We start from the raw sequence: 25,319 nt of genomic DNA on the forward strand, positions 1-25,319 counted from the left end.
TTCAGAGAAGAGCCATGAAAATGATTAGAGGATTAGAAAACCTGCCTTATAGTGACAGACTCAAGGAGTTAAATCTATTTAGTTTACCAAAAACCAGGTTAAGGGGTGACTTGATTACAGTGTACAAGTATCTATGTGGGGATCAAATATTTAATAATGGGCTCTTCAATCTAGCACAGAAAAGTAACATGATCCAGTGGCTGGAAGCTGAAGCAAGACAAATTCAGACTGGAAATAAAGTGTAAATTTTTAATGGTGACAGCAATTACACTTTGAAACAATTTACCAAGTGGCATGATGGATTCTCCATCGCCCACAATTTTAAAATCGAGATTGGATGTTTTTCTAGAAGATATGCTCTAAGAATTATTTTGGGGAAGTTCTATGGCCTGTGCTATACAGGCGGTCAGACTAGGTGATCACAATGGTTCCTTCTGGCCTTGGAATCTATGACGCTATGAAAAAGACTCACCTGCAATGTCTGTGGGTGCAAACCAGAAATTGTTTTAATACATTACACACTGTCTGCACTTGGCCAGATAAGACAAAACATCACATGAAGACAGTTCCTGCCCTGGAAGAGCTTCTATACAAAACACCTGATCTGCAAACAAGTAACTCTACACATGCAAATAGTTCCGTCTTCAGCAGCACTGCTCCTGTGACAAAAATAATTTTCAGAGTGTTTGCAGGACCAATCCCTAAAAGACAGTGGGCTAGACTGACAAATGCATTTAGGTACCTAACTGTGACTTTAGGTGCCTAACTCCAAAATGTAGATTCTTAAAACCCTTGCTCAGCTGCCACCTAATCCTGTAGGTGGCTATATTTCTGCTAGTAAAGGCTCCTGCGTGCTTAAGTTTTTGCTGGTGGACACACACACACTGAAGCCTAAATCCTGATGCCACCAAGTTGCTATGTCTAAGCCCTAGGGGGATCCTTCAGGTCTGGGGTAGTCAATAGGCCAAATCTGGACCACCAGACATGTTTGAATGGATTGTGAAATCTTTTTATTTACTTATCATTATTGTTGTTATTTTTTCTAGAGTCAGGACCTTGACTATATCTCGACAAAAAAATAATAGATTATCCCTGCTTTAGGTGTTCCTCTGCCTATCTTGCCTGGGGGGCCCTACCTGGCAGGCATTCTCAGAGAAAACCTTAGAGCCCACCTATCAGATCAGGCCTTGCACAGAATACAATGAGGAGGTTAGAAAAAGAGAGTGAGTGAGTTAGCCTCGTGGTTAGTAAACTCATGAGGAAGACCCTGCTCCAATGAATATATAAATATTTTATTCAAAGTGGAACTGGTTCAACAGGAGAGACCCACCCTAGAATACTTTCCCTCTCAGTGACTAGGGCACTCAGCTGGGAGCAAACCTAGCTTCACTTGCCTGTTCTGATTTAGGTAGAGGGCAGATTTAAACCTAACTCTTGCATGTCCTGGGTGAGTGTGGTAATCACTGGGCTATTAGGCATAAGAGGGACACTCACCACCACCTCCACATGAATCCCAGGAAGTTGCATCAGCATCCCTGCTTCTGCCTCCTTGCTGAGTCCATGGCTGCTCATGGCGGGTTAATGGGCCAGTCTCATCCTGGACAGGTTGAGGAGGTGATGGGTCAGTCCTATCCCAAAAAGTTAAGGGGGTGGTGGGAGATTTCTCACCTACAGCCAGCCTAGGGCAGAGATTGGGGGCCGGTTTGCTCAACCCAGACTACAGCTGCGGCTTCCTGTCCTACTGGTGGGAAGAGGGGGTGGGGATGCCCACATCGTGATTAGGAGCCCTGCCCCCCACTTGTCCCACAGCAGCCCCTGAAAGCGGAGGAGACACCACAGCAGTGGTGGCAAGGAGCTATGAAAAATCAGGAGTGGAGGGGGGAAATTACCCTTTCTGCCCCAAAGCAAATGATGCCCTGAATCCAGGGCTGGCCTTACCATGAGACGAACTGAGGCAGTCGCCTCAGGTGCCAGACTGTGGGGTGGCGCCACTAGGACCCAAAGTGTAGAAAATTGTGTCTGCTGCTGGTGCATATGTATTCTCTCTGCTCTAGATGCACAGAGATGGTGGAATGCTGTGCTGGAGGAAGGAGGGGACAAGAGACATAACAGGCAGGCAGGAGAAAAGGTGAGAGGGAATAACAGAAAGCTTTTTGCTACCCAAAACCTAGCACTGCGTGGCACTTCAGATCAGCTGTATGTGCCAAACAATGGAAAACTCCCTTAAAATTGTGGAGCTGATGGCTGAGTTTGATGCTGTACTCCAGGAGCATCTAAGAAGAGTCTCTACCCAAGAAATGTACACACACCACTACCTTGGAAAAACAATTCAAAATGAGATCATAGAGTTACTGGCAACAAAAGTCAAATAGAAGATTGTGGCAGATCTGAAGTCAGCAAGATATTACTCTGTTATTCTGGACTGCACACCTGACATCAACCATATGGAACAAATGACTTTAATGGTGCTTTTGTAACAATAACAGAACCTAGTGAAAATGTCCCTGCAATGGTGACTGTCAGAGAGCATTTTCTAGAATTTATTGACATTGATGATACTATAGGAGCTGACATGACAAATGTGCTTCTTAAAAAGATGGAAGACATGGGAATTGCGATAGCTGACATGAGAGGTCAGGGCTACGATAATGGTGCCAACATGAGAGGAAAGAACAGAGGAGTGCAGACACAAATCCAAGAGTTAAACCCTCGAGCTTTTTTTGTCCCAGGCAGTTCTCATTAATTGAACACTTGGAAGTGTTTGTGGGAGAATAGTGGCAGAGGGAAATGGAATCACCAGAAACATACATAACTTCAAATTTCTGTGTGGCTTAGTGTTGTGGCATGACATACTGTTTGAAATAAATGTTGTACGCAAGAGACTCCAAGGTGTGTTGATATTGATATATCTGGAGCAATGGAACAACTGGACAAAGCAAAGTCATACCGGTCAGATGAGGGATTTCAAAACGTTCTGAAGAGTGCGCAGAAGTTGGCAGAGGAACTTCACACTGAAGCTATTTTCCCACCCATTCAAGAATACAAGAGTCACCGAAGAAGAAGACATTTTGATTACAAGGCACAGGATAATCCCATAAGAGACCCCAAACAACAATTCAAAGTTGAATTCTTTAAGCAGGTGCTAGATTGTGCAATACAGTAAGTTGAAGAACATTTCATGCAGCTCAAGGAACACAGCAGTATATTTGGGATGTTGTACGATATTCCAAAACTCCTCACTCTACCTGAAGAAGACCTACACCAGCAATGCAGGGCACTAGCGACAGTGTTGACACATGATGACATGCATGATATTGATGCAAGTGATTTAGGTGATGAACTGAAAGCCCTTTCAAGATACATTTCAGCAGGATCAACTCCAAAGGCCGTTCTGGAATATATGTGCACAAATAAGATGACCACCCTCTTTCTAAATGCTTTTGTTGCTCTGCGCATACTTCTAACACTTCCTGTAACACAGTGGAGAACGCAGCTTCTCCAAGCTGAAATTAATAAAAACACATCTACGCTCCACAATGAGACAGGAGAAGCTGGTCAGCCTTGCAACCATCCCAGTAGAGCATGAGCTGGCTCAGACTGTGGACCTTCAGGAAGCAGTACAAATATTTGCAACCAAGAAGGCACAGAAAGCACCACTTTGATTATTCAAACAGATAAAAATGACAGTGTTTACTATGCAGACAAGAAAAGTTACATTTGCTGTTCAAGCATCTGAAAGTTAAGTGTTACTTAGAATTTTTGAACAAGGCATTTAAAGTTGTTAGTTCTCCTTTATTGGGATAGGTAGCAGAGTAGTACCATGAGAGGAGTAGAACAGGAAGAAGGCAGAATTGAGACCTTTCAAAGTTTTGGCCCTAGCAAGGGGACATGGGGGTGTCATTTGAGCTCCCCGCCTCAGGTGCCAAAATGTTGTGGGCTGGCCCTGCCTGAATCCCAAGCAGAGATAGGTGCCTAACTGCCTTTGAAAAGGGTAGGGCTCTCAATGCAATTTCCTAGTGACTAGCTTAGGCCGCTATCCACTCAGTATCTGGCTTCTGTCAGTCCCATTCTTAGGTGCCTAACTCTCCTCATTTTTTGTATAGGGAGCCCGAGTGCTGAACTCTGGGCTGAGGATTCCCAGGGCAGCAGGGTGCCTAAAGTTAGGTGTTGCAGTGCTGAGCCTTAGTCCCTGCTGGAAGATCTAGCCTCAGCAGGATACTGTGTAGAGGAAGAAGGGATACTGGTAAGGAGAAAGAGGCAGGCAGATATTCAATACCTAGCCCTCCCAGTCCTTGTATATATGTCTACTGTGAGTAGCATCTGTTGTTTGCATTGCACTATACACATATTTTTTGCTTGCAGCTGAGAATCTGAAATAGACTAAGGCGGCAGTGACCCTGTCCGGGGTTTTTCCACTGCCGCCCACTATCAGCCTCATAAACTAGGATTGACTTATCAGGTTTTCTCGGTGATTCCTGCCGTCTCTTGTAGCTGCAGGTGTCTTATTACCTCCCACTCCCCTCGCCAGCCTGGCTATGGCCCAGAAGCGGTCCGTGCACCAGGCGCCGTCCCAGCGCTGACTGCAGGGTGTCAGGGGACGTGCTAGGCATGCGAGGCGCAGGGTCAGCCTAAGCACAGGCTCTTAGATGCACGCACTGCCGTGGGCTTCGTTCTCCCCCTTCCCCTCGGAGAGAGCAGCGCTGCCCGCACCCCCGTCCCTTGTAGCCAGTAATCAGCGGCTGCCTGCGCCCCACGCTGCCGGCCCACAGCCTGCTCCGGGGCGACCCCAGGCACGTGACTAGGCGGCTCCCCAGGCCCGGCTCACGTGAGGGACCTTTATCATTAGCGTGGGCCCCGGCCGCTCCCCGCCCCCTGTTTACATTTCCCGCCCCTTTCCCTTCTCGCTCAGGTTCGGGCATCAGGTCAGGGCCGAGGGACTTCGCTGTGGCTGCCGCGCATGCGCCGAGCTGCCGCGCATGCTCAGTAAGAGCCAAGCAGCCCCGCCCCCCGTGCCGGCTCCGCCCCGCCCGGCCAGCTGGGCTCGAGTCCCCTCCCCGCCCGCCCGAGCCTTCCTCCGGCTCAAACTCCGCCTGAGCTCCGGTAGCGGCGGCCGCGGCTGGTAACTTTCCCTCAAGAGCGGGCGCGGGCAGGACCTATGCGCCCCGGCTGATCGCGGCCCCGGCAGGGCAGCAGCAGCGGCCCCGAGCCCGTCCCCTGGCCGGGCGGGGAGCGCTGAGCGGCGGCGGTTGCCCCATGTCCCGCAAGGCCAGTGAGAATGTGGAGTACACGCTGCGGAGCCTGAGCAACCTGATGGGCGAGAAGCGCCGGAGGCAGCCGGACGGCTCGGCCGGCTCCAGCGCGGCGGCGGCCGGGGAGCGCAGCCTGATCGCCGCCGAGTCCTGCTCCAGCATCAACAGCCAGGCGTCCGGCGGGGAGCTGGAGCGGGCGGCCCGGCGGCAGTTCCAGCAGGACGAGACCCCGGGCTTCGTCTACGTGGTGTCGGTGTTCTCCGCCCTGGGGGGCTTCCTCTTCGGCTATGACACCGGCGTGGTGTCCGGGGCCCTGCTGCTCCTCAAGAGGGAGCTCAACCTGGGCGCCCTCTGGCAGGAGCTGCTGGTCTCCAGCACGGTGGGCGCCGCCGCGCTCTCGGCGCTGGCCGGCGGGGTGCTCAACGGGCTGTGGGGCCGCAGACCCTGCATCCTCCTGTCCAGCTGCTTCTTCATCGCGGGCGCCGCCCTGCTGGCCGCTGCCCAGGACAAGGAGACCCTGCTAGGGGGGCGCATCGTGGTGGGGCTGGGCATCGGTGAGTCCTGCGCTGCCAGCCCGCTCCTCTCCCCCTCGATCCCCGCCGCTTCCCCTTCCCTCCTTGGCTGGCTCCTTCCCTTCCCTCTACTTCTCTGCCCCGGTTCCCCCACCCCCTCCTGCGCCGCGGCTTGTCCCTTTCTTTCAGTGACGCGTGACTTTGTTTCAATAACTCGGCAAGTCTGACCTGAGCGCTGACAGTCGCTGGCGAGTTCACAGAGGAGCCGGGGAAGCGCGGGGAATGAGGGTGCTTTGGATCTGCCCCCACCGCACAGGTCTCCCTCCAGGGAAATGCCACTTCCGGCTAGAGTGACAGGAGTTGAGGTTACATGGGAGGGGCCAGCACTGTTCTGCTTGGGGCCATCTGGCTACCGGCACTGGCCCTCAAAAGTGGGCAACCCCTCACCTAGGGATGACCTGCTTCTTGTGTAGCCTGACAGTGAGAGTCTTTCTTTCCCCGTGTGCTGTGGAGGAATGACGGGTTTTGTCCTGGGCTCATCACTGTAGTATCTGAGTGCCTTCCAGTAGCATATTAAGCAATGTAGCTACATATCTGACCTGTGTGGTTAGTTCTCTCATTCTCTTCCCCAGAGAGAGAAGGGTTGGCAGTGGACTGACTGGTTTTGTTAGTTTTTTTTTTTTTTTTTTTTTTTAATGTAAGTATACCTGTTGCTATGTGTGTATTAGAGAAGGGAAGGTCAGATAATTGGCTTTGTGCTTAGCAGAAAGTGGTGAGGCTTGTGATGGAATGCTAACTGGAGCTCTGCAGTGGACTCCTATGGCGTTGGGCAGGTTGCGTTGCCTATCTCTCTCCTTTTTCCCATCTGTAAAATGGGAATAATACTACCTCCTAGAGTTGGTTATTAGGATTAATGTCTGCATAAGGCTTTGAACCTGAAAAGTGCTATATCAATGCTAAGTATTTGATGAGTGTGAGGATAAATATCTGTCCCACCACTTCATTCAGGCTCAGTATCCTGGTCTGTGTATTTGGCCAGTTTTCTGATTCTCCTCCGTCTACAGTAGATGACTGTCTGCATGGGTGCTCTCGTTCGTTAGAGAACCATTTTCAAAGCTGAGTGTGGAATGTTGCTTCTCATGAAATTGCCTCCACAGATTCTTACTTCTGGAGTCATGTGCCATGCCATAAAAAGCATTAAAGCAGATAGCTGTGGGAGGAAATGAGCTGTGATGTGGGGGTGGAGTGGCACCTGGATATTTTATGAATAGGTTTTTAATAATTCCAAAATTTGTACAGAATGAGATACATTATCTGCACAGATCCCTATTCTTGGTATTTACTTACCATTAAGTGTAGTTCTCTAACTTACTCAAAATATTGATTAGGAATACGACTGTGTGGAGATGGAAAGCAAGTTTATTAGCCTCTAGTTGGTATGGGATTGTATTCCGTCATTTCAGCCCACCTAAGAAGGGAGGAGTGCTGTCCCTTCTGCCCCATGCAATGGAATGGGGGAGAAGTTGTTCTCTGCTATTCCCTTCTCCAACTTCCATTTGTTTTAGAAGCCAAAGAATCAGGATTTAGATTCCATTAGTGCTGCTTTGAGCAATACGAATTGCTATTTTGTTTGTTTTGGTGTGTAGTTCTTGATACACATCTGTATGGACTGTAAATACAGTTAATTCTACCTGATGGCTTCTTTTCCAGGGTGTACTGGATGAGCTTAAAATGTGAGCAATACTTACTCCATTTTAATCTTGATGGGGGGAGTGTCTGCTACATGTCAAATGAGTCCTAAATAACACTTTGTTTCTCTAATATTCTGGGACACACACAGTTACAACACTGCACTCCACACACGTCACTCTTCAGTTGCCCCACCTTCTCCCCATACTTAAAGCTTTTATCGACACCAACCTTCATCTAAGGAAGATTGAAGGGCTCCAAAGATCCCATCCAATGTGGCTCCTTTGGTTTTTGGGAGATCATTCTTCCTTCTGTGTGTTGCACTCTCAGCCATTGTTGTGTAGAAGAACTCAGGTGAGGCTGAGTGTTTTCTCAGCCATTGAATGAGCCCGTTTTTTTTGAGAATTCTGTAACTTGTTACCAACATACTTGCTGTGATGCAATTCAGTTTTTTTAAAGAAAAAAAGTTAAACTAAGTCATAGTCAATGTGTTCCAGTTAAACTTACTATAGTGATAATGTACAAAACAATCAGAATGTATACTGTATGCCCTGGATGGAAAGCTTTTGATGCACCGTTAATACCCAAAAATATTAAGGTTGGGAATGATTTTTTTTTTTACTCTAGGCCCTCATACTTTGTATGTGGGCTTATTTCTATATTGCCTACGGTGTCATATGGCTACATACAATGTATGTTGTTTGCCCTATATGTTATATCAAGTACAGTAAAGAAAATTGCATAATTACCATAAATACTTGTTTCTTTTATAATGTTCTGACAGTAATTGGGGTTTATGAACAATTGAAGATTAGATTTAATTTGTGCTATTTATCTTTTGCATCTGAAAAGTTTAACTTTATTTTTGTTCCAGCTTAGGACCTCAATGTAGTCCATTGGCAAACTTCTTTTGACTTAACTTACTTCAATTAATTTCAGTGTCAATGAGACGCTCTTGTTGACACTGACATTAATGCTGCACTCAGGATTGTCAAGGACTGTCTCAAATCCGTGTTTGTACCATGGCTTCTAGTTTTGGCGGGCATTACACCAGTCAATATCAGACGAGATGCTGCTATGGTCTTGGCGTACAGCAAGATCCTGATTGCACTGGACCTGCCAATACAGCAACACCTTAATCCACTGCCACTCTCCGGGCTCAAATCCAAGAAGCCTTTCTGGATACATGTGTCAACACTACAGGGCAATGGAAAGGACACGAGCACTTGCTGGTTCAAATCATGGGCCGCTTGTGACATCCCAAACAAAGACCTGATTCAAGATCCAACGAAGAGGTCCCGAGATTCTGCCTTTCCCATACTCAGTGGACTGCACTCAACGATGTTCAGAAAATGCACGAAGGTGTGGATATCTCTTCCACAAATGGAAAGATCAAAGAATCAAGAAATTGTGACTGGTGAGGTACAAACCATGTGATACATCATGAATAGCTGTCCCATTCATGCTTACAGTGGTGACACCAGGGGGATCCATTTAGCTACCCCAGAAGCATTAGAATGGCTTTCGAATCTCAAATTGCAATTATAATGTCAGTCCCTTGCTTTTCAAATGCCATACGGAAGAAGATTTACTTCAATGGGACTAGGATAGACTGGTCCTTTTGATTTGATTTGTTTTTGTGTTTATAGATATATACAGGCCTGATTCTGCGCTCTCTTGCAAAGGTGTTAGTCATGCTGGTGTCAAACCAGAGTAGTAGTAGATTTTGGCTCCATATTTTTGAATGCAATATGGCTTTGTGGGTTGAAGTACAGACTGGAAATCAGGAGGTCAGGGTTTTATTTGTGATAGTCACAGACGTCCTGTGTCACCTTGAGTAAGTGACTTTACCTCTCTGTGCTTCCCTTTTCCCATCTGTACAGCAGAGATAATGCTAGTCTTGCAGGGCCTTTGTAAAGTAAATGTGCTGAGATTCTTGGATGGAAGGCACTGCAGAAACTGAATAAAATTGTTGACCTCTTTCAAATGTGGCGGTTTTTTATACATGTGATGATATTTTGATATTGCTTATTTTTTTAGAAAATGAGAAGTTAGTCATTCATTCATAACAATCTGAGCAAAAAAGTTATTAATAGAATATGTAATGATCCCAACAGGATTTGAACAACCCACAACCTTCTGTATAAAAGTAATGATGCTCTTATCCAGCAAGCTCTACATAGTTTTTTTTTGTTTTGTTAATTTTGGAGTTTTAAATTAGCCACCAGAGGGAGCTTGGATAATCTTATGAAAGCAACAGAAATTTGGAGATAAGCAAAATGTAGACATTTTAGTCAGTATTTCTGTCAGTTCAACCAAACTGGAATCCTGGTATTACATAGGAAAAGAAAAGGACAGCAGATGAACAACAACATTTATTCCTCTTTTTGCCATATATTTTTGCATAAGAAGTGTGCTCATTAAAAAGATTTATTTTTTGGTAATGTTGTTGTTGGAAAACATAAGTGTAACAGAACTGGGTGTGTGATACAATTCATTCCTGTATGGAAAGCAATAACAAGGCAGAAAACCACTATATATCCTGCTAATCTTGCGACGTTTAAACCTAGCCTAATTTCATCTGTATGCAATTTTTATATTCTGGTGGTTATCTAAGATGCAAGTCTCTCTTTAGCATTGTCTATATCCCCAGTCCTTTTCAAAAATGAAACAGCAGGCTAGGAATGAATGGTCTTGCATTTGAATTAGGATTGCACTGTTACAGGTGAATGACAACATTTGGGATCCAAAATAATCTGCTTCTGTATGAAAAAAAGATAATCAGGACTTCGTATGCAAATTGAACTTTCTTCTTTCTGCTTCCACCCGTGTACCATTGCAAACTATGGATTGTACCCTGCCCTCAGCTACCTAGTAGAGCATATTTAGTGAAATGAGTTAATGTACATGTGCAATAGCTGTGGTGTGGTCTGAAACATGTAGTGAAGTTCACTAACTCAGCTCATTCAGTCCTAGTGCAACAGTGAGGCCTCCATGTACACCTCTACCCCGATATAACGCGACCTGATATAACACGGTTAAAGCAGTGCTCCGGGGGGGCGGGGCTGCGCACTCCGGCGGATCAAAGCAAGTTCGATATAACGCAGTTTCACCTATAACACGGTAAGATTTTTTGGCTCCCGAGGACAGTGTTATATCGGGGTAGAGGTGTATTAAAATAGCCATTTTTTTTTCAGGTTAGTATTCAAGTTCTTAGAAAACTTGATCTTCACAAATATTGAAAATGAAAATCTATAAACGAGGAGCATTGAAATAGGGAGTATCTTTCAGTTTGTTTGCTTCTGTCGCCACACTTATTCTTTCTGGTTTAAAAAAACTAAGTGTCCACAGTGAAGCTTTCCCTTCTCGCCAGTGACTTGCATTAGGAGACATTTCTGGGAAAAAGAAACTTACTGTCCAAGGATTAGCTGAATAGTCTTTCTCTTGCGTTAGCTCCTAAAGTATACATAGTCCTTATTCTTTAGATTACAATGTGAAAAAAAACTGAAGGGTGGTGAGGAAAGGGAGATTGCATACAAAGTGAACGGGTTCATGAATTGTCCATGTCTTGTTAATTCCATGGATTCCTAATTATATATTCATATTATAACATAGTTTTAGATGGTTTGGGGGGGTTGAGGTCGCAGAGATGAAGGGGTTGTTGGAGTAAGAGTGAGTAGAAGAAGAGGGGAAACTGAGAAGTTAAGTGGGGGGAAAATGAGATGTCTGGAAGGTCCTGACTTGACTTGTTATAATTTCTTTGTTTTCTTTTGTACATAGTTGGTTTACTGTAGTGAGTAGCTTCCCAGGATAAGGGAAGGGAGAAACTATTGTTACTTCTCTTGACGTGAGCAGTTAGCCAAATTTACGGTGTTGGGGTTTGTTCCAGTTAGGAGAAATTGATAAGTCAGCTAGTTATCTTCTTTCATGTAATCTTATTTATTTACAAAGTACTCCTTCTGGTATTCTGCACCACTATGTGATGTAGAATTTGCATGGAATCAATGTTCCCCGTAGAATTTTATTTTTCCCCAAGAAATTTGTGACTTCCCCCCCAGCACTCCCACCTGCTGTCAGTCCCAGCCGCCTTGTGCTGACAGCAGGAGTTTCATTATATTGTCATTTTGACAAATAAAATATGCAGAATTTTAAAATATTGTGCACAGAATTTTTAATTTTGATGCAGAATATAACAAAGAATATACATGAAGTCCCGTATCCTAGAATACAGTAGGGGACAATTTCTTTGCTCAGTGTTAGAAGCCTGCCTTTCGAACCAGCACTCCGCATCTAAGTTTTTTGTTTTTGTTCCTCTTAGTTGTCTCAGGGCCACTGTCTGCTTAGCAGGCTTTCTGCTTCTCTCTGACTCTGTCCTGTATCACTCTCATACCCTTACCCAAACAACACCAGCTGAGCCCCTGCCCAAGTACACTCAGGAATTTGAGCTATGTCTGCTCTGCAGTTAAAAACCCACGGCTGGCCCATGCAGGCTGACTCATGCTAAGGGGCAGTTTAATTGCAGAGTAGATGTTCTGGGGATAGAGCCTTGTCTTCAGCCCAGGGACCCTGCGAAGTGGAAGGTCCCAGAGGTCAGGCTGCAGTCCAAGCCCAAATGTCTACATCCCAGTTGAACTGTCCCACAGCCTGAGCCCCATGAGCCCAAGTCAGTTGTCACGGACTATCTACTTACTGTGTAGACCTACCCTGAATGGTCTTGGATGTGTCTTTGTTTTGGCTGGAAACATGCTTCTGTGTTTTGAGATGAAGTCAACTTAACTGTCTCAAATACCTGTTTACAATGGCTTCCTTACACTTAAAAAAGTAAGGTGGTAGTTATGCCCCACGCCTAATAACAAGGTTTAACCTACGCCATAGCACTACACTGCTGAAGCTGCTTCTGGCTGTGTCAACCCTCCTGAAGCTCACAAAAAGAGGGTCTTTATCACCATTTGAAAAGTTAGGGAAAGTAGGTATGTCAAGAGCAACATGCCACATTTAGTAGTGATGACAGAACCTCTGTCATCTCTCACTTCCTGAACAGTGCATCAGCAGGCTGTGTGCCTGCACTCAATCGGCTGGTCTGCCTTCTGTGCTCCCCTTCCCTCTGCTTCTGCCTTTTCTGCCAGTTTGAAGCATACCCTTCCTGTGACACCAGCACTCAAAATGCTTACCAAATGTAGGAAATGTTTGTAATAGATCTTTTCAGCCTCTGTACTTCAGATAGATTAAATAATTTAGCTGTGTGTGTGTGTGTGTGTGTGTGTGTGTGTGTGTTCATATTCATGCTAGCATCCTTCTTCTGGATCACCATCCTGTCTTGTAACCTCAATAAGGCTAATCAATCTACTGGAGGAGGCAAGGGTTAGGATTAAAAAGGGTTGGGCATCAGAGGTTGGGATATAATTGGTGGAGGGTCTCCTGAGGGAGAGACTGAGTCCCCTTGACAGCGAGGGTCAGCACCAAGTATAATCTTGACATTAATGCTTGACCAAAGTATTGTCAATATTTAATACCGACCCCATTTGTACTTCACTGTTTTAAGATGTTGTTTCAAATGCCCTGGACCATTTGTTTTATACTGAAAACACTGCAAAATCCCCACTAACAATGTGGGTTTGTCCCTCTAGTAGCTACACAATATCTGGAGGATTGAGCCTGCTCCTGCCTTTTGAACTAAAGGCCTTAGGACCACATTTTTAAAGATACACCTCTACCCTGATATAACGTGACCTGATATAACACGAATTCTGATATAACGCGGTAAAGCAGTGCGGCGAGGGGGGGGGGAGGCTGTGCACTCCGGCAGGTCAAAGCAAGTTCGATATAACGCGGTAAGATTTTTTTTTGGCTCTCGAGGACAGCGTTATATCGAGGTAGAGGTGTATTTAGGCATTTAGATGCAGATAGGTGCATAGCATGATTTTAAATAAATAAGTATATATAATATATAATTTTCTCCAAAAAGGGTATAGGCGCTTAACTCCCCTGAGCTGAAGCAGTAGAGGCTCATGCTTTTAAATCTAGAGGTCTGGGCTTCATTTCCCCCAGAGAGGTGGTGTCATTGTGAACAGCCCTATAAGGGGCAAAGACCTGAGCTGTCAGAATGGGTTACATACTTCTCATGACCAGAGATGCTCATCCCAAGCTTTTAGAGGTCCATAGCTATTCAGATCCTCACACGAATCTGAAGGGATTCAGTTCCTGCATCTAAAAGCATGAACTGCTAGTGCATGAGCTGAAATACAGGTCCATTAGCTCAAAGGCAGTATAGACTCATAAATGACTGTCTGTGATGTAGCCCTTACAGGGGGACAAAGAGCCCCATGATTTAGAATAGGTTACAGTTGCATCTTCTGAAGACTTCTAACCTCATAGGAAGCAGTATATTTGTTATATTGCAGCATCCCAACCCCTCTGCCATTGTATTGACGTAACTCCTGTACTGTTTCCATAGTTTGTCATAAGTAGCATTGTGTCAACATACAGGATGTTAACTTTTAGGAACCTTAACTGCTAATACAAAACATAAGACCACTTTTAACTCACGCTTGTCCTAAATGCTCATGCCAAAGAATTGTACAAGTTCAATTACATTCCTCAGACTGTTCTAGTGCACTTATTAATAAGAGGTCTGAAGAAAATGTGACTTTTTGGAAAATATTTGGCCACATGGAGCTTTTTGAAATAGTTATAACTAACCTCCTTATTATTTTTTTTCTTCAAAGTGCCCTAGGAAATTAATGTAGCTCGTACATGAATATGCATTTGAAATTGATCTTTTAATTCAACACACAGACCCTGCATAATACTTTCAAGTTATCATGGAAATCTGTGTGCAAACTTTACTATGGGGTACTAGAGTTTCATTGTACAAAAAATGTATGTTTCATATTATAACGTGTAGATTAAAGTATTTCAGTTCATGTTATGAAACATATACCATAAAACACATGCGCCTCTTGGATCCAGGTTAGCATGTTGTAAAACATCAACTTTTGCGCTTCCTGACTGTAATTTTAACTCTGCGACCTTAATGTTATATTAGCATAATGTTTACATTTAACTTCCTGTGAGGAGGGGGTTGCAGAGGAGAATTGTCCCTGTTTAAAAATAAAGTAGTTGAAGACCAAATTATAACTTTTTTTTTTTACACACATTGCCAAATCCATGCAGTTATTATATATGAACTCATTTTCGAAATGCATTTTTTCCAAAGGGGGGAGATCAGCGACATCAGTCTAGCAAACATGAAGAAAATTATAAAAATCATAAATTACCCAATGGAACTCCAGCAAAACAAACTGTTTAAATGGAAGGGTTTATAAACAGTTCTCTCTGTGTGTATATGTAATATAAAAAAAATCAAGGGTATTACTGAAAGGCAACCATAACAGTAGCTTGGAGCTTTGGCTGCACTATAACACTTTCTGGTATGGATTATTAGAATTGAATCTGTATGTAATTTTACTTCTAAGAGAGTACTAATGTATATCTTACACTTACATCTACAGGGAGGACAAAATTCTAAAACACTTTCCTTATTAATTATTAAAAGTTGGCATTGAAATGCCTAGATTATTTTTTTCTTTTGAGCTGTGAGAATCACTAACATTTCCATGTTTGGATTCAGATATTTGACCTTCTATGTAAAGGAGATACGATGTTACAGTGTGTGTACTGAGTCTGAAGTGAGGAAACCATTGCAGGATTATTGATTGCATGGTACGGATATATGACTGTCTTACAATGGCTGAGCTACATATGCAGAGCAACACAATTTCCAAAATTGTTTTGGTGCATCCTCGTAAAACATGAGTTATGACGGTGGTTACGGTGCATTCTGAGACCACTGATGCTCAGCTTCCGTAACACCCATTACTTTTACTGGGAATAGGCTTTTTCACCTAGTGAAGAATGCTGAGAGAGTTGTTTTGCTACAGTTTTACAGGGCCAGATAGTATCGCTTCCATTGCCAACATGCAACGATTTCCTAAGGGATTGGATGACATGAGAGAATGGCATGGTTATTGCGCTTCAGAAAAGATTTCAGTAGTGGGGAGTATGTGTGCATTTTTCAGTCTCTACTTATGGTGGATGGTGCCTAGGATTTTGCCTCTGAACAAGCAGTGAAGCTAGTTTCAAAGTGCCTACTCTAGCTGTTTTCAAGCCGAGATGCTAGCCCAAGGAGAGCACCAATTTTGGACAGGAATCCAATGTATTTTTGGGGGAATGACTACCTCTGTAAGAAAAATATGAAATATTTATACTAAATTAATTTTAAACAAATACTTTTCTGCATGCTTTGTGATTCAGCTTACGTTATCTCCAAAAACCTCTTAAAGTAGGTGTGACGGGTTGGATCACAGAAACCCTCTCGGGAGCTGCCACCTGATGTGCCAAGACTACTTCTACCCCTGCTTTCCCTGCCAGCTCAGGACTCCAGCACCCTGTCTTGCTGAGCCAGACACTCCCGCCTGCTCCAACAAAGACCCAGGGTCTGAATTACTTACCTCAAAGCTGCAGGTTTACCTGAAAGCAGCTAACAGAAGTGTTCCTGTCTTTAACACTCAGATGCCCAACTCCCAATGGGGTCTAAACCCAAATAAATCCGTTTTATCCTGTATAAAGCTTATACTGGGTAAACTCATAAACTGTTCGCCCTCTATAACACTGATAGAGAGATATGCACAGTTGTTTGCTCCCCCAGGTATTAATACATACTCTGAGTTAATTAATAAGTAAAAAGTGATTTTATTAAATACAGAAAGTAGGATTTAAATGGTTCCAAGTAGTAACAGACAGAACAAAGTAAGTCACCAGGCAAAATAGATTTGCGCATTTTATTTTATGTCTAATCAAACTGAATGCAGATAAGATCCTCACCAGATCCAGAATGCTCCCTTTTACAGGCTAATCTCCTTTTAGTCTGCATCCAGCAATCACTCACACCCCTTGCAGTCACTGTCCTTTGTTCCAATTTCTTTCAGGTATCCTGGGGGTGGTGGTGGTGGAGAGGCTCTTTCTTTAGACAGCTGAAGACAAAATTGAGGGGTCTCCCAGGGGTTTAAATAGACTTTCTCTTGTGGGTGGAGACCTCCTCCTTACTCCTATGCAAAGTCCAGCTCCAAGATGGAGCTTAGGAGTCACCTGGGCAAGTCGCATGTCCATGCATGACTCTGTCTTTACAGGCCGAAGCCATTGTCCACATGGCATCTTGTATGTCTCCAGGAAGACTTCTTATGTGGATTGGAGCATTCCAAGATGCATTGTTCCCCTAGTGCTTTCTGATCGGGTACTTAACCTTGCGAATTCCTTCCTAAAAAAGCTGACCAAATGCCTCACAAAGCTTACTTAGAAATCAAGCAAGTATACAGCCAATATTCTTAACCTCAAGTACAAAATGATATATGTGTACAAATAGGATGAATAGATATAGTAGACCATAACCTTTACAGAGATATGTTACATGGCACAGGCAGCACAAAACATATTCCAGTTATGTCATATTCCCATAAAGCATTATGGGGTACAGCGTCACAGTAGGTTTTTGCTCTTATGATATACAGAAAAGACTAATTTAATTTTAAAAAACCCCAAACCTGTGTGTTCTTACTTTAGCAATATCAGCAATGTCAAGCTTGATATTCCTTGATTTTTGTTAGAGAATTTAAGCTTTTAGATATGTATTATGAACTCCCACCATAACTGATTCTATAATAAGGGGATCCTTTCTCCCGTGTGTTTATAAATACGGTTTTAACAAAAAAGAGCTTTAAACAACGTCTAAAAAATCACTTGTCCTTTAATTTGCTTGGCCCCTTACATATCATGATCATAACATCACCATTTCTCCAGTCATCGTTGTCTTCTGGTGTAGAAGAGGCCTGAATTTCTTATTTAAAAAAAAAAAATTAAACTTTCAAGGCACTCTTTTTACAGCCTTAAGAAGCAACTTTTTTTCCTTTGCAGTTCTTCTTTTAAGTCTTTCTGGATATCTTCTAAAATAACTTTAATTTTCATTCCTTGCCTAACCTTCATGTTCCTTCCTTTGTTGTTTACCGCTCTTGCCTAGTGGTTTGCCCAATAGAAAACCTACCATCTTAACCAAAGTCTATTTGAGGTAGAATAACAACTTGAGCTTTATCTAAAGAATCCACTCTAACCAGTTTTGTTTGTGCATGTCTCCTAAAAGTCCTAAAGAGGAACAGTGGATTTTTCTATTTTGGGTTCTTATGTGCCTGTTTTAATTTTTGTCTTCAATATGTTCTCAATCACAAAAGCATGGATCTGACCTTGGATGAGAGTGTTCTTTAACCACCTAACAGACTTTACTCCCGCATGGGCTGGATGCTTCTAGGGCTTTTCCTACATTGGCCAAAATAAGACCCAAAGTTCACCATCACTGTAATTCCATGAGGAGATGCTGTAGTGTTAAGGTTCAGTCATAGTTAGCTAGTGTCCTCTAACTCAAACTTTAGACAAACATGGTAGTAAAAAACAACCGTGTCCTGACTACTTTACAGCTTCTCCTATGACATGGACTGCTGTGATCTATGGATCCTATTTTTTTTGTTTTGCCAGTGTAGACTCACTGTCAGCCTGTAACAGTGCATTGATTCAAGAGTTACCTAAAATGGGCCAATATTTTGAGTGTGCCCAAGAGAAAATTAGGAGTGAAAGGGTACAATTATGTATGGACAGTAAAAAAAAAAATACACATTGAGTTAGTAAATATGGATGTGAACTCTGAATTCCTGGCAGTTGATGACCAATTATGCTAATGAAGACTTGAAAGACTGAGACTAGGACGAATTCAGAAATAGCTAAAGGTGGCACAAGCCCCAAGAGTGAGGCTTAACACAACCTGCAGAACACAAGATGCATCATGGGACACTTGGAGACACATGGTGGAACTATTAGGCTTTTCTACCATGTAGGGGCTTCATCTTTTTGGCCATTCTTTAATGAAGAAGTTCATGCTAACATGCTGTATTTATCATGCTTTTAGCCTAGTTATGATTTTATATTCTGCTCAATTACTACTCTTCATTTTCAATTTAATTTTCTATGCCAACCAACCTTTTGAAATATAAGAACTGTAACGGTTGATTAAGGAATTTGCAGTAGGAGTCTAGCATCCATGTAGAGAGAAGAATGTTTTTTTTAAAAAAATATTTGTTTTTCAAGAGAGTCAGAGAGATGAGCATCTAGGCACTCGTTTTAACTGAGGGAGCTTTGGATGCTTTAAGGGGGAGCCCAGGGAGAGAGTCATAACCAGGAGGAGTGCTGAGGTGACCAGGCACACTGAATGAAAAATTAATATAGGACAGAAAGGTACATTTGGCATTTTAAACTTCAAAGCTGGCATCAGTGTGTGCACTTTAGCAAATGCTTGCACTAAGGTACCTTTTTATGTGTTTACAGGTCCTTGCTTACGGGACTGTTGAGGTCAGTAGTAGCTATGTGAGCGCAGGAGTGGGGAATCTGCTTGAGGAGAAAAGGTAAGTCTAGTTTTATTCACTACTGAGTTGGACCTCTAAGATTTTTTTTCCTCGTAGATAGATTCCCTGCTCCTGCATTGGTCATAGGTGCTGCTGACCTCACCAGTCCAGTTCACACTGGGACAGTTCACCCTCAAGGGGAAGCCGGAAAGTGCAGGACAACAACTTCAGGAACCTTCAAAAGAACTAAAATGTTACAGGTGTCCGGGCATGAGCCATGTGATTTTTTTTTTTTTTTATTTACATTTTGAAAATGTAGGGTCCTGTTCTGTGGCGATATGTCTTATGTAAGAGGGGAGTAATGTGCAGAGAAAACAAATCCTATCCATTCTAAATCCTAATTACTGACTTCATTCATGTAGTGTGGTAGCTGGGTTGGTCCCAGGATATTGGGGAGACAAGGTGGGTGACATAATACCTTTTATTGGACCAACTTCTGCTTGTGTCAGACAAACTTTCAAGTTTACATAGAGTTCTTCTTCAGGTCTAGGAAAGATACTCAGGGCAGGTCTACATTTAAAATGTTGCATTGGCACAACTGCAGCACATCGGCGAGAGGCGGTAGCTATGTTGATGGAAGAAGCTCTCCCATCGACATAGTGCGGTCTACAAAGGTAGTTAGGTTGGTATTGTGACCAGGTGCCTGGGACAGTCTATACTGAGAATGCCATGCTCAGGGCAGATTGCAAGAAATAGGGCAGACAATCCCCCAAACTGGTGGTTTATTCTATAATTAGATTCACCAAGCTAGTAACAGAAGAGCTTCTGCAGTACCATGCTGGTTAACCAGAAGCCAAACACAGTCCCCTTTAGGCATTCCAGACAACCAAATCAAATATAGTGAGATGTTCTTGAAAACCCATTTCACCATATGTGAGGTTCTTACTGATCCCAAAGGATCAGACACTTACCCCAGATCAATGTGTATTTTAGATCTTACCCAAATATGCTGTCAGCCAATCCGTAGTAAACTAACTGATTATTTAATAATAAAAGAAAAGAGGGTTATAAATGGTTAATAGATCATATACATGCAATCATTTGTATGTATAAGTCCTTGTAGCAGGTTTGTAGTAGTGATGGAATAGACTGCTGGTAACTTCCAAAAGTTTGGAAGGTCCTCAGTCCATAGTTCAACACGCTCCTTTTAGTTGTAAACCGACAGTCCAGAGAACTAGAGCAAGAAAGATGCAAAGCAGGGGTGTCTTGTGCATGGAATTTTATTATTCCAAACAAAGCCCACAGCCCAGGTGAATGGAAAGTTACTGGCCCAAGATGGAGTCTGAGGTCACAAGTGCATAGCCAGTATTCATAACTTCAGATACAAAGATGATACATGCATATAAACAGGATAATCATACTTAGCAAATAATAGCTTTTACATTGACACTTTACATGACATACTTTTGTACAAGGTTTATTGCAATTGTATAACCGTGATAGCAACAGTGATATAAATGGTCATATTTCTTATACATAGCATCACATGTATAGCTACATTGCTCAGGGATGTGGGTTTCTCACATCCCTGAGTGACAGTTATACCAATATAGGTCTCTAGTGTAGACCTGGCCTCCTAGTGTGTCAGCTAAATAGAAGAGTGGAACAGATAAGGAATTAACATGTGTTGCAAGAGACCATTCAAGGCAAAGTGGGCAGCTAACACATCTACAGTTGTAGGACAAAGGGGGGTTAGTGGGTTACAGATTGTTGTAATGAGCCATAAGTTCAGTGTCTTTATTCAGTTCATGACTTTCTGGTGTCTGGCAGAATTATGAATGTATGTTCAGTTCCCAGGTTCATCTTTTGAAGCTGTTGTAAAGGTGTCCTTTGAGGACTAGAACTGAGAGGTCAGATAAGTGTGATGGCTTTGAGAAAAGTATTGAATCACAGGTGATGTGGTGGTTTTTAATCTTTTTTCTAATTTTTCTGTGTTTAGTGCATAAAGCAGAGGACTGGGAGTCAGGCCCCGGGGTTCTGTTCCCAACTCAACAGCTGGCTTGCTTTAAGCAAGTAATTAAATCTGTTTGGTTTTTTGCCTTAGCTTCCTCTACTGTAAAGTGGGAATAATACCATCTCTGCCAAATGCTTTGAAAGCTTTTGCTGAAAGGTGATATATAAGTGCAACTTTATCTAAAATCTATTTTCTAAACAACTTTCTAAAAAAAACAGAATGACTGAAAAACACATTTTTAATTATTACGTTGTCACATATGATCTCAGCTCTGGGATAAAAGCCAATTAGAGGCTTGGACCTAAAAAGTAAACTTTTAGAAAGTTATGAGCATCTGAAAAAGGACTTAAAATGGAAATTCAGCTTCACCTATAAATGTAGTGTCAGTAGAATTACTATAGGTCTGATCCTGCATAGTGCTGAATGTCCTTGACTCCTGTTGAAATCAATAAGATTTGGGAATGACTTTCTTTCTTTAGGCTCTCTCTCTCTTCCCCTGGTCCATTCCACTCACTCTTATCCTGGGAGCAAACGAGTTTGTTTTTGTTTTTAAAGCAGGCTATTCAGTCATTTTCTTAGCGGTATCATCAACTTTTGCAGAGGGTGTATGGTTAGGCAATTCAGCTTCAACAAAACGGTCTGCTGTTCGGTGCAGAAATTCTATCCATTCAAGATTACAATATCGGCTCACAGTGTGGGTCAGATATTTGGCCCACAGAATGCCAATAAGCAAACTACTGAGGAAGAACTCTCTTCAGACCTTAGCCTTCCTGCATAAAGAGAATACTAGTGTTATCTGAGAGTGCTGCAGGCCTGGTGGAAGACACAAATGGCTAGCTATGAGCTGCCGTGGGAGAGCTGCAGGAATTGCTCTCCTGTAGTGACTGAAAGCTTTTTTTGTATTCTTCTAGTGTACCTTTGAAACTTGCATAATCGAAGGACATAGCTTTTCAGGAAAGCTTCATTACTATCTTTTAGGCTTGTAGTCTTAATTTGAATAAAAACTTGCTTTGCAGTATGTGTTCATATCTTTGGAACAAATACTAATTTTCAGAAGGTGTTAAATGCAAGAAGTAGGACTAACCTAGAGCCAGCATGGACAGAATACAAAGGGACCTAGATAGCTGAGAGACACAGGTAGAAAATAAGATTGAGATTGTGGCAGAGCCTGGGTCACTAAGCAAAGAGAACTCTCACTGGAATATTTTGTTTAAATATAATAAGAGGTTTTATGGTTTATTTTGTGGCTTTTTTTATTCAGTGCAAATAAGACTTCCGTCTCTGGCCTCATTCTCCTTACCTAGCTGAACGGACTTAATATTATCTTGATGTTTAAACAGGGCAACTCCTGTGTCCCTAGGAAGGAGGATGATGAATTAGCATTCTATGACCAGAACACAAACTGTTCCATGGGCCTGAAATTAACCCTCTGTCACAGAATTGTGACTGAGTTTCAGCTTCTGTTTTAAACAGGAACTGTTTCTGGGCCTTCTGGCTGTGGGGAAAATTGAATGTAAACCAATGCAATGTTGGTGTCTTCCTGAGTCTGTTGGGAGCCTGAAACAATAGATCTGAGGTGTCAACTGTGTAGTTCATCTGAGTCAGGGGTCCTATGGATTCCATTATACCATAAGTTGTCCTGTCCTCAAGATCCTGCATAATTCAGAATTTTTGCCATGGCATTCACCATTTTGTTGCAGTCAAAGTTCCTAACATTTTGTTTTGCCTTCCTGCCTTGCCAGGAGCTGCCCACACTTGGCTCTTGTTCTCCAAGTTTCCCTCACAAGGGTGCCTTAATTGGATTATAATGCATGTTTCCTGCATTGGTCTGTAGTTCAGGCATCAGGGCACTGGAGCAAGAGTCCTGCTTGTGGCCCAAGGAACATGGGGAATCCAAAGCACTGGCAGGCTATCTGAGAGCAATGAAGCAACCAAGGCTGACACAGATGAGGTGCTGAAGCTAGCTACAAGATCTCTGCTTTCCTGGCTCATATGGGGAGAATAAAATTCAGAGCCGGGCTTCCTAGACAACGTCACAGGAGCAAGGGACCGCGGTGTGTAGCCAGCCTATCTAGACAGCTGGGCAAACAATAGTCAAAAAATAATTGTTAATTTTACCCCAGTGAGCATTTTCAACTATGCCCGTACTATCTTTAAGGCTGCTACTTTAATATTAAAAGTTAAAATGTGTATACTGAAGAACATTACAAAACCAAACCTTTAACATCTGAAAGTATGGAAATGGGACAGTAGGAAATTAATAAATACCCTCACAGGTCATACTACAGGAAAAGCTTTATCTGACATGTTGGCAGAAGGCGGGGGGGAGGTGCCAGTTAGTCTCAAATTCCAGTTAACTAAGAGTTATACTTACCAATGGAGGAAGTGAGTTTGGGTGTTGGAGGGGCCTCAGCGCTGGTGGTTGGGGCGCAGGAGGAGTTTTGGGATGCTGGATTCGAGCGGCACTCACCTTGGGCAGCTCCTGGAAGCGGCAACATGTCCCTGCTGCTCCTAGGTGGATGCGCGGCCAGGCAGCTCTGCGCTCTGCCAATGGGAGCTGCGGAGCCAGCGCTCGGGGCAGGGGCAACACACACAGCTGCCTGGCCTCGCCTCCACCTAGAAGCAGCAGAGCCATGTTGCCGCAGGTAGGAAGCCTGGCAACCCTATTGAAGATTTATGTTGGGAGATATCAGAAACGCCAGTTTCTAGAGCTTTCCGGTTGGTAAAGTGCCAGATAACACAGCTTTTATTGTATATCTTTAAATGTACATCAGCAAAATATGATCTTGCATGTTCCAAAAACGACTTTAATTCTGATTCTGTATTCTCTTCCAAGCTCAATCTGTAGATTAGACACTCTCTTAAATCCACCTATCTAGCTATCTTATGTGGCACACAGGCCATCCTCCATTTCAGCTATCCTTCACTGCTCAAAGATCAGGCCTGGGTTCAATTTTTTTGGTTCTGCCATGTACCTACTACATGTAACTTTGTAAAAGTCACTTCATCTCTGTGCCTTAATTTCCTAACTGGTAACAGGTGGGGAACAAGATACGGTGAGATCTCAAAGTGAAAAGAATTGCATAGGAGTCTAAATGTTACTGCCTAGTGGCTCTCAACCTTTCCACTCTACTGTATCCCTTTCAGGAGTCTGATTTGTCTTGTGTACCCCAAATTTCACCTCACTTAAAAACTAATTGCATACATAATCAGACATAAAAATAAAAGTGTCACAGCACACTATTACTGAAAAATTGCTTACTTTCTCATTTTTACCATATAATTATAAATCAATTGGAATATAAATCTTGTACTTGCATTTCAGTGTATAGTATATAGAGCAGTATAAACAAGTCACTGCCTGTATGAAATTTTAGTTTGTACTGACTTCACTAGTGCTTTTCATGTAGCTGTTGTAAAACTAGGCAAATATCTAGATGAGTTGATGTACCTCCTGGAAGATCTCTGTGTACCTGGAGGGGTACATGTATCCCTCGTTGAGAACCACCAGCCTAGACTTAATGAACTTCACCTGTGACCATCTACACTTCATAATAGTGAATACTAAATGATAAAAGCTTATTCTACTGGGTTACAGCTCAGGATTGCAAACCAGCAGGTGTTGCTGGGCAGATACGATTTCAACATTTGGGAATCCATGGAGAAGTTCAAGGACTTGCTCCCTCAGGAAGCCAGGCAAGTGTTCTCCTTGCTGGACAAGGGGAAATCAGCAGTGAGGGCCTCATTGCAAGCCACTTTGGATGTGGCTGATTCGGTGGCCAGGTCCATGGCTTCGGCAGTAGCCATGTGTAGGAGTTCATGGCTACAGTCCTCTGGCCACTTGCGGGAGGTCCAGCAAATTCTTCGGAATCTACTCTACAAAGGAGCTTCGCTCTTCTCAGAACAGACTGATGCAAAGCTTCATGGGTTAAAGGACTCTAAAGTCCCTTGGTTTGTATACACCAGTGACTTCAAGGAAGCACTACTGTCCCAGTAGTCAGTACTCTGCCCTGCCCTGTCAGGATCTGCAGAGAAAAAGAAGCAAGGCTTTTAGGCGTTGGCCACCACTCCCTTTTATCTCAACATCCGTGTCTGCCCCATCCAGACCTTTAAGTGTCTCTAAGCAGGCATTTTGACTGGACACTCTTGAGGATGCCATACCAGTTCCCATGATTCCAGACCCTGTTTCTCCTTTGTTTTATCATCTGCCTTTCCCCACTTTCTCAGTGTGTGGTCTGATATTACCATGGACCACTGGGTGTTGAGCATAATGGAAGTGGGATACACCCTTCAGTTTGCTACCACTCCTTCTTCCCACCCCTCTCATGAAGAACTTCTGGCCCAGGAGTTTCAATCCTTCCTTCGGGTGGGAGCAAGGGTACCACCTCCGGCTATCCTGACAGCTCGTTCCACA

The 25,319-nt window shown here is 43.3% G+C and overlaps 1 protein-coding gene across 1 annotated transcript in view; it reads left to right on the forward strand.

Moving 5' to 3' along the window:
• Positions 1-5,118: 5,118 nt before the first annotated feature.
• SLC2A13 (solute carrier family 2 member 13) overlaps positions 5,119-25,319 on the forward strand; it is a 331,334-nt gene continuing 311,133 nt past the window's right edge. Inside the window, exon 1 of the mRNA XM_024216061.2 lies at positions 5,119-5,803. Within this exon, the coding sequence (XP_024071829.1) occupies positions 5,254-5,803 (550 nt within the window). The 5' untranslated portion in view covers positions 5,119-5,253. The remainder of the gene's footprint in view (positions 5,804-25,319) is intronic.

The sequence above is a fragment of the Terrapene carolina genome, unplaced genomic scaffold (genome assembly GCF_002925995.2).
Source record: "Terrapene carolina triunguis isolate 2854851 unplaced genomic scaffold, T_m_triunguis-2.0 Scaffold68, whole genome shotgun sequence".
NCBI lineage: Eukaryota > Metazoa > Chordata > Testudines > Emydidae > Terrapene > Terrapene triunguis.